Source organism: Acanthochromis polyacanthus, chromosome 14 (assembly GCF_021347895.1).
Source record: "Acanthochromis polyacanthus isolate Apoly-LR-REF ecotype Palm Island chromosome 14, KAUST_Apoly_ChrSc, whole genome shotgun sequence".
Classification (NCBI taxonomy): Eukaryota; Metazoa; Chordata; class Actinopteri; family Pomacentridae; genus Acanthochromis; species Acanthochromis polyacanthus.
The window spans coordinates 37,198,738-37,208,709 of NC_067126.1; the positions used below are offsets into that span (position 1 = coordinate 37,198,738).

Below are 9,972 nucleotides of genomic sequence, written 5' to 3' on the forward strand. Positions count from 1 at the left end.
TACAAATGATGTTTGTTTGTTTTTGCTGTCTCCAGGTCCAGCATCCGTTCTGCACGCCGGATAAACATCGCTACTGGGAGACTGACTGTGGAAACTACGCTGGAGCTCTTATCTACTTCTGCTCTTTCTATGTCATTATCGCCTACATCATGCTCAACCTACTTGTAGGTCAGTGTGTGCATGTGCACGTGTTTTTTTTTTTTTAACCATTTATAACATTGCACCATCACATTATTAAGCCGCCTTCAATTGTTTGGGGGCAAAAGGCACATCGGGAACCTGTTACATGTCAGGGTTTGGGGAGTTTTCAAGAGCATTAATTCAAGACATTGTGAAGAAACCACTGTGCGCCTGCATAAAATCAAAAGGTAACGACTTTCTGCTCTGGCAACTGCAAGGTTTTTATTGCTTTCCGCTTTATGTTGCACAAGACTGCAAAACTTGTAAAGCTCACTTACATGTGGTTTTGTCATGTCTCCAAAGAGACAACAAAGAATTTCTCCAGAGGCAAGAGTTTAGTTCGTTCCAGCTTCAACACAGCAATCAAACCCACTCATGCAGAAATTATGTCTCCCTCATGTCATCAGCTGCCATACAGGAAGAGGGAAAGAGGTGGAATACAAAGTACAGTGCATTAACAATTCCACACAAGAGTGATTGTATTCAGCCAGATAATCAAATGAAAAAATCAAGCCAAATGGATCGTCTTTGACAATTTGAGCTTGTTTTATGAGATGAATCATAAAAATTTGGATTACAGTCAACCCATTATCTTCATATGATTTACTCAGTCTATTAGCGGCCTGTGCTGTTCATTGATGCCATCAAAAAAAAAAAACATTTAGAGCTCTAAAGAAGTGGCTCTCAAAAATTTTTGCTTCATGACACCCTTGTATAATGATTTTTTCATGCCAGCCCTTCACATAAAACACTTGGCTGGAATGTGTATTTGCACTACTTGAACAACTGGCATCAGCACACTGCTGTTACTGGTCTTAGCTGAAGCTTCACTGCATATTTAGCTGATCCCACTTCTTCATGCAATGAATTATGTATATTTTTTATTCACATACATTTGAAAATGTAATGTAAAATGTTAATCTGATAAATTTTGCCTCGTTTCTGTATGTGATGAAGCAAAAAATGTAAAATATAGAGCATAAAATAGAAATTAACCGTGTGGCACCACGCGGCTCGTGCTCAGTACACCCACAGTGCTGCAGGGAACCACAGCTCAAAGTGCAAAAGAACAACTTGATATAATTGTTATGCAAATGCAGATGACTGGCGCTTCTTGTAATGCAAAAATACATAGAGATTGCTTTCATGGAATATCTTCATCTGTGAGTATTAACGTGGCTTTCTATTGCTGCAGCCATTATTGTGGAGAACTTCTCTCTGTTCTACTCCACCGAGGAGGACCAGCTGCTGAGCTATAATGACCTGAGGCACTTCCAAATCATCTGGAACATGGTGGATGACAAACGGGAGGTGAGAAATTAGCAGTAGGAGAGAGGATGAGGAGACTACAGAGAACAATATAGGACAATATAGAGAAGGTAAAAGCTGCACAAGAGCTAATGAGAGGGACTGAAGGGAATGGAGTAGAGCATTCAGTAATAGGAAAGACAGTAATTAGAACAGCGGGGGCTGGATTAAAAACGTAGACCCCCTCCTATTTATCCCTGCTATCACTCAGATATAGCCCTCCTCGTTTCTTTGTACATTCATGTGCGGTTGTATTGCACAAAGCAAGTGTATACACAGCAGCATATATAGCTGGAACCAACCAGTCAGGATCATCTTCCAGTCAGGACTCCTATTTGTAGTTTTGGCATCAAACGGAAGATTTTTCTACTGCCCCCAAACACCAAACTCCCCTTTGTGGCTGTTAATGGGGAGCGCATCTGAATTCTACTGGAAAGTCATCCAAATAAGCTCCAGTGTTGTGTAAAAACTTGCTCACATGTATTGAAACATTCACACATAAAATCCAACTAACTTACCGTAGATTTTATTCCTAATAACAGAGATGATTCTGTCTCTCGCAAACCTTGAGCTGTGAATTGTCATATCACGTTTAATCTCCCCTGTCATCTGCAGTCCAGCAAAGGTTTTACAGTTTTGAATTATGCAATAGTAATTCATAGCATCATGGGCTCCTGTAGTCATATCTGAAGCTTGGACTCGTGTGATTGTGTCTCTAGGGTGTAATACCGACATCCAGGTCGAAGTTTCTGCTCCGTCTGCTCAGAGGAAGGCTGGAGGTGGACCTGGACAAAGACAAGTTGCTGTTTAAACACATGTGCTACGAGATGGAGCGACTGCACAGTGGAGGAGATGTGACTTTCCATGATGTGCTCAGGTGATGGAGGAGCACCACGTACAGTACACGCCATAAGCAGCTTGAGTATTAACCCTCAAGTGCAAGCCTCATGTCATTAGCAACCTGGGACGATTTAGCACCCTATGTAAAGTATTCACGCTCAGGAGTTTGACTCTAGGAAAGTTTGAGAATCTATGTTTCAAAATGATGAAAAGATCTGTTTTTGTGATGTTTTTATCCAAACATTTTCTGAGGGTTGCAGTGACATAAGCTGCGTATGACAGCAATGTGCACGATAAAAGCACAATAAATGGCATTTCTGGTTTGAATTAATTAATTTATTTGACAGGAAGAATTCTCATCGGTTATCAGAAAAAAATGACTGTAAATAAGCCAGAGTAGCCACTAAAGGCGGACTGACTTTGATGCGTTGTCCCTGGATATTTCTTAAAATAAGCTTAGAAACTGGCATAAAAGTCATGAATCAGATCAGTTAAAAGCAGAGTTGGAGTATGAAGCCATTCCCTGTTGGAAAACAAATCATTTGTGCTCTTTGGAGTGTAGACTTAGCGAAATCGCATCATACATTTTTTAAATACTTAAGCGTTGTTTGCTTCTTGCTGCTTAGGTGTAAACTCATTAGTGTGAGTAATGTGCTTTTGCTGTAAGCCCTGATAATCTTCAATTCTCCTGAATCAGAATTCCTACTAAACATGTCTGTTTCCTGTCTGTATTTGTTGTATGTGTGTATTCATGCAGCATGCTGTCATATCGCTCAGTGGACATTAGAAAGTCTCTCCAGCTGGAGGAGCTGTTGGCCAGGGAACAGCTGGAATACACCATTGAAGAAGAGGTTGCCAAACAGACCATACGCATGTGGCTCAAAAAGTGCCTCAAACGCATCCGGGCGGTTAGTGTCTCAACACCAAGCACATGCGCTTTGCTTGTCCTGTAGCACACACGTGTTTGTACTGCATGCGTGCTTGTACCGTGTGACGCTGACCACAGATGTCTGTCTGCACTCACAGAAGCAGCAGCAGTCGTGCAGCATCATTCATAGCCTGAGAGAGAGCCAGCAGCAGGAGCTGAGCCGCTTCCTCAACCCTCCCAGCATCGAGACCACGGTGCCAAGTGAAGACCACAATGCTAACAACGCAGACAACCCCTCACAGCCTGAGGTAGAGCCCCGCAACCGCAGCACCACCACGCACACACTCACCCGCGCTCACAGCTTGACATACAGCAAGCACATCATATGATCTGCAGGTGTGCGCTTGCACTGTTGAAACAAAGGATATGTGCTCTTTGTTTAGATGAGTGATCTCCAGCAGCTACTGAGCCCCACGTTGTCAGACAGAGGAGGGTACAGGCAGGACTCCTCAGACCTGGGGAGACCACAGAGGAAGCTGGGACAGTGGCGGCTGCCTGCAGGTGTGTGTGCTGCCTCTGTATGTCGTCTGTATTCTGCAAGTGGCGCATTCCTTTAGAGAACATCATTAAAAGTGAAGAGACTGGAGCTTTTTCTCAACTTTGTCTCTGCCACAGAAAACCAGATGACATAGAAAAGTGATTCAGTCATCCAGTTGTTTCAAACAAAGTTGTACTTTCAGTAGCTGTGATGAAAGAACTAAAGGTGGAATTGGAAAAACAAGGACAAAAATTACAGGGAGATATCAAAAGTCTCAGGCTGTGAATTTCTCCTGTGTGTTTGTGTGTGTGTGTGTGTTGCGTTAGGTCGCAAGTCCATTGTATATAAGATGAACCCCGTCAACGATGAGGCTTCCTCGGGGTCGGAGGTGAAGAAGTGGTGGACCCGTCAGCTGACTGTGGAGAGCGACGAAAGCGGCGACGACCTCATTGACATTTAGAGATGAGTTGTGGCGCGTCCTGCAGTTTTTTCTAGATGAGCTGGGAAGCTTGCTGGTTGTCTCAAGTTGTTTCATTTCCTCTAGCTCTGGCCTAATGAAAACAGCTTTTCTCTGATCTTAGTGTTAGGTTGCGTGTGAAGGCCAAAAATGAGACAGCCTTTTTGGCATGCAGTTATAATTTTATACCTCTGGGACGGGTATTACTTCTCCCACGTGTTCTTACTCAATATGATGGCTGAGTTTTTTCTATGCAGGCACATGTGGTGTTAAAGCAGATGAACTGATGACTGAGGCCCTGGTGTATTCAGAAAACAAACCAAGAAGCTGCTGCTGTCTGTGTTTTCTACTGTTTCATGTCGATATTTAAAACTCGCTAGCTGCAATAATTTCTGATGTCTTTTCATGCTTTGTCTCTGTTCATCTCTTTCGCTCAATGTTTAAGATAATGTCTCGTGCGGTCTTCAATATTAATCATATAAATGTTGATTTTCTTATTGTCACTTTATACATAACCCAGGCCTCTTGTTCTTGTTGGTAGAACGAGCAACTTTAAGAAAATTTCTAGATTTATGACTGAATGTAATTAAAATGTAATCTATCTGTATTTGTGCAACATTGAAATATAAATTATTTTGTAAATTATTATAAAACTTTATCAAAAATTCAATTATTATAATAAAGGCCTAAACCACTTGGGTATTTATGAGCAAAAAAATGGCTAAATTGATTTATTTCTTTTACATTTTATTGCAGACTTTTAGCAGGTGCTTTTATCCGAAGTGATAGACTTGAACCTCTAGGAGAAGTTATTCACCAAATTCATGGATATGTACAGAACATTAAAATATGAATCCTACTAAAACGGATCCTTACTGCCTTCTGGGCATCATATATCTCCACTTTTGGTGATTCTGAAATCTTCAGGTAATTTCGTAGGCTGTTTTATGGTCTGAGGAACATCTGAAGCTGTTTAAACTTTTCAAAATCCCACCACACAATCTGAAAAATGCATTTTGGTGGAACTGAAAATGGGGGCAGTTCTTGGGGGAAAATTATTTTGGAGATGCGTTTCATAGCATAGACTGTATACAAGTCATAATCAGATCTTTCATCAACTACTTTTGTGCATTAAATTTTCAATTTGTGGGACAAATTTACAAAATTCTCTTACAGAATTCTGTACTATGCAAGTATTACAATTCATTTCCATTATAATACACTTTAAGCAGTGAGGTTTGGACATTTTGATCAGATCTTGCTTTAGTTTCTTCAGAAAAGTCAACAGAGTTTGAGTAAAGAAGCTGGTTCTGTCTCTGTCCTGCTGATTCTTGTGTTTTTATACTGAATGTGGTTCCTCTCAGCATATCTTCCTTCTCAACTTGCAGAGTCCCTCAGTAGTTCTGGACCATGGCTCAGGTAGTAGAACAGATTGTGTACTATTTGCAGGGTTGGTGGTTTGATCCCCTGAACCTCCACAGCAGGTGGAACCAAGGATCTCAGTTTTAGACTCATCAGACCAAAGCACAGATCTCCACTGGTCTACTGTCCATTCCTGGTGTTTCTTGGCCCAAACTAATCTCTTCTGCTTGTTGCTTTTCCTTAGTAGTGGTTTCTTAGCAGCTATTGGACCATAAAGGCCTGATTGGTCAGTCTCCTCTGAACAGTTGATGTAGAGATGTGTCTGCTACTAGAACTCTGGGTGGCATTTATCTGGGCTCTAATCTGAGCTGCTGTTAACTTCTCATTTCTGAGGCTGGTGACTCAGATGAACTTCTCAGATGATCTTCCTTTTCTGGGATGGTCCTCATGGGAACCAGCTTGGTCGTAGCGCTTGATAGTTTTTGCGACTGCCCTTCAGGATACATTCAAATTTTTTGCAATTTTCCGACTGACTGACCTTCAGTTCTTGAAGTAATGATGGACTGTCGTTTCTCTTTACTTACTGATTGGTTCTAGCCATAGTATGGATTCTAGCAGTTGTCAAATAGGGCTGTTACCTGTGTGCCAACCTGACTTCTGCACAACACAACTGATGGTTCCAACCCCATAGGAAGGCCAGAAACTCCACAGATTAACCTTGACAAGGCACACCTGTGAAGTGGAAACCGTTTCAGGTGAGTACCTCATGAAGCTCATCGAGAGAGAACTGTGTAAAGCATTAATCAAAGCAAAGGCTATTTTGAAGAATTTAAAATACATAATTTGACTTTTCACACCATTCATTCAGTTTTGATGCCTTCAGTGAGAATCTACAATGAAAAGAAAAGCCTTTAAATGAGAAGTATGTCCAAACTATAGGATAACCCAGTCAGTATGTCTGCTCATTTTATACATATGTACAACAGTCACTGATGTCACACTGAGCATTAGTCTGATTGAGCATATCGGCTGACATCACATTTAACAGGAGCTGTACAATTTGAGACCGCAAAGCATCTAAAATCTTTGATCTGTGTCCCTAAACATGCTGATTTTCATGTTAAAGTTTTGACTTCACTATAAAATGAAAGTCTCTGACCCCTTACAGATCCCTCACATGCTGGTTATTGAGTCATTGCTTATCCTGGAGCTCAGCACTCTCTCCATTTCACAGCAATGACCGATGATGGCAGGCCCGTCATCTGCTACGAGCAGCTTGCTGTGGATCTGGATGAGCTCAGTTTCCAACCAGCCATTGGGGTCAGTGTGAGTCTGTGGCGTCCGCAGAATGAAATGCAGCTGATGCAGTTGACAGGCGCTGTGAGTAGAGTTCACACACACACACACACACACACACACACACACACACAAACAGGTGTGTGTACAAGCCCCTCATTTCATTCCTTGTGCTCCTTGATTATGTATTTCTTTCTAGTTAATTCATCAGACAATCGCTCCAGGTCAGATTGGACCTAATTGACTAATGCGCTCACATTTATACTGCTGGCTGCAACTAAAGCATTTTTCCCTTAACAAGGGCCCTTGTTAGATGGAATTAGCCTATTAAAAGAGACAGGGTCTTCATTTGTCGTTTCAAAAGCCTAGCAAGTTTCCCAGCTGATGGAGTGTGTATGGGGCCGGCTGGATAATGAATATGAGGGAGAGTGTAGAGAATCAGCTGCCTGTGGGACGCCTGCTTGCTCTATAGAAATCATGACTTACACATTCCAGCCTCTCGGTGACTGAGTGCTCTCCCCGACATATGGTCCTGTAGGGAAACAGTGTGACATCAGCCCTCTTGCCAATCAACTGTCTTTAATTTATCTTTTCTCACTCTTTCTTCTCTTCAACCACCACCTCTTAAGCTCCACTTAGCTAAGAACCAGCTCATCAAAGGGCCGTTTTCCTCTTCTTTTTTTTTCCTGTGTATTTTTGCCCCTGCGTGGTAGAACACTTTCTTGTCTGTTAATTGCCTCTGCATCACACTGGCTCTTACAGGGCCTGTTGTTTTTACCCTCTCTATTGTAATTTGCCCACCTCTCCCTCGTGCATGTCCACTGCTTATTTAGGGCCTAATTGAGGCACTTTGGTAATTGAGGAGGAAGTTCTTAAGAGCAGAGGGAGTGGCAGAGCGTCTGCGACTCGAGATTACCTGTAATTAAAGTACATGATGGCTTTGATAGCTCGGTTCTCTCCCGTCGAGATGTCACATTCAAAACCCTGGCGGCGGCGGCGGCATCACAGAGACCAGAAAATGCCTTCTCTGCCTATTCTGCAATGCAAGACCCTCACTCAGATACAAACACTGCACGAATGACAGACAGAGAAGAAATTATTCAATAAAAGCCACACACTTGGGCAGCTGTTGATGGCCCTCTATAGCTAATTAAGAAACGTATTCTGGAGGAGGAAGTGTTGGAAAGCTGATATCATTTAGAGCGCACTTGTCACCCTCCTCCAGAAAGTCTGAATTTGTACCTCTGAGGCCTCACACAGCAACAATGTGACCAATGTGATTATTAGCCAGAAAGAAGGTGCTCTTCCCTGTGTAAATGCTCTCAGTTTCAAACGATAAAGATGTAAGTGATTCGATTTACTCCTAAACCTCTGATGTGATTCATTGCTGGCCAACAGGGAGCTGCAAGGCTCCTTAATGTCCGATTCTGACTGCATCCGTTGTCCATCTAGTCTTTACCGTGGCTTTTACTTTAGTTCTGATGTGGGAAGTACCAGAGAAATGCAAAATGTGGACAGATTTTCAACAACTGTGGGAAAGATTTCAAAGAAAAGGAGCGTAATCGTGCATCCGCAACCTCATTCACGACTTAAAACCATTACAGACGCTGATGATCAGAGCGAAGAGAAGAGCAGTCCACACAACCGGTGGCATGAGCCTGAACAGTAGCGCTGATTGGACTTTAATACGAGGTGAAGCAGGGGTAAAAGCTTCCTCTCACCGGGCTCCTCATGGCTATTGTCCGTTTTAGACATTAGTGAAAGTGTCTGCAGCCTTCGGCGATTAAAGGGACACAGACAGGGGTTAAGGCAGTTTGAGCCTCATAAGGAGAGACCGTCGTTCCTCAAGGCCAAAAAGATGCACCGGATAATCTGGCTTGTACATCTGAACAACTAGTCGTTTGTGCTTTGATGTAGATTTTGACCAAAGGTGCCAGATTAATGCTCCGTTTTCATATTTTTCACTGCAGCAGGGTCCTCATTTCCGATGCTGGTTGTGAAGCTTTCCCTCCTCTCCACACATTCTTAGCCTCATAAATAAAGGTGGTGGCAGTGCAAATTAGCCGCCTGTATCTCATGTCAACATCCACCCCAGGTCTAGGCCTGATCCTGTCCCCGTGTTTTGAAACAGATGGCTACTACTACAATAAAAAAGTAGCAAATTATTTTAGCAGCAGGCGGCAAAAGCAATTAACAACTGGCATAATGTGTTGATTAAAATCCATTCCAGTCTCAATGAAGGGGGAAAAAAAGCCTCAATTTTTCTATTTAGTCAGTTGGCGTCCATCCACAGCTCAAAATATGCTGACCTTGACCTGACCGGAGCTGCTGTTCACTTCGGACCAAAATATGATTATTTGGCCTCATTCATTTCCCACTCATATTAGTTTGCAGTAAAAAGTCTAGATTTTTGATTTTGTAAGTTACATGCAAAGATATGTGGACATTTTTTGCCCACATGCCAACTTCAATAGGCAAGTTTTGGATCGAGATGTATAGAGAAGCTGCTTTGTAAGTTATAATATTCATATCAAAAGTTTTAACTGGCTCAGTTCAAACCCAAATTCAAGTTCAGTCTCGTCATTGCACTCAAAATTCAAAGCAGTAATTTCAGTTTTTCACTCTGTGCTTCATAATCTCCGCAACTGATCTGGGAGAATCTGTTTTCTGCCTAATTAGAACAAAAAAATCTCCTATTTTTCCCCCATAAAAGTTAAATCTAAAAGCCCATTTCATGCTTGATGTGTGTCGTTCAAATTTACAGGCGAGACTCTGACACCGCGGCTCCTTTGTAAATATGATGAATGCAGGAAGTCATTTTCAGGGCCTTTACCTCATGTACTCCATCAGCAGCAGTCAGTTGCCACCCCACTGAACACCGAGCACCAAGTGAGAGGCTTTACTTTGTCTTTGAGCCAGAAAATCTCATTTTCACTAAACACCTAATCAGTCCCATTCATCTGGCTATGGTTCCCTCGTTCCCCAGTTCTACACCTGGCTTTGGCGTCTTTAATTACTGGGAGACAGGCTTTGTCTGATCTGGAGCCAAGATTAGAATATGAGTGGCAAATCAAACCAAGTCAATTACCCACCAATCAAAGTAGAAAGGCCTGTAATTGCAGA

The 9,972-nt window shown here is 42.3% G+C and overlaps 1 protein-coding gene across 7 annotated transcripts in view; it reads left to right on the forward strand.

Moving 5' to 3' along the window:
* nalcn (sodium leak channel, non-selective) overlaps positions 1–4,798 on the forward strand; it is a 79,807-nt gene extending 75,009 nt beyond the window's left edge. For all 7 annotated transcript variants that reach the window (XM_022203235.2, XM_022203238.2, XM_051959180.1 and 4 more), the window contains 7 exons: positions 36–168; positions 1,376–1,491; positions 2,208–2,365; positions 3,086–3,236; positions 3,355–3,504; positions 3,640–3,757; positions 4,061–4,798. In XM_022203235.2, the coding sequence (XP_022058927.1) occupies positions 36–168; positions 1,376–1,491; positions 2,208–2,365; positions 3,086–3,236; positions 3,355–3,504; positions 3,640–3,757; positions 4,061–4,194 (960 nt within the window). In that variant the 3' untranslated portion in view covers positions 4,195–4,798. The remainder of the gene's footprint in view (positions 1–35; positions 169–1,375; positions 1,492–2,207; positions 2,366–3,085; positions 3,237–3,354; positions 3,505–3,639; positions 3,758–4,060) is intronic.
* The last annotated feature ends 5,174 nt before the right edge of the window (positions 4,799–9,972 follow it).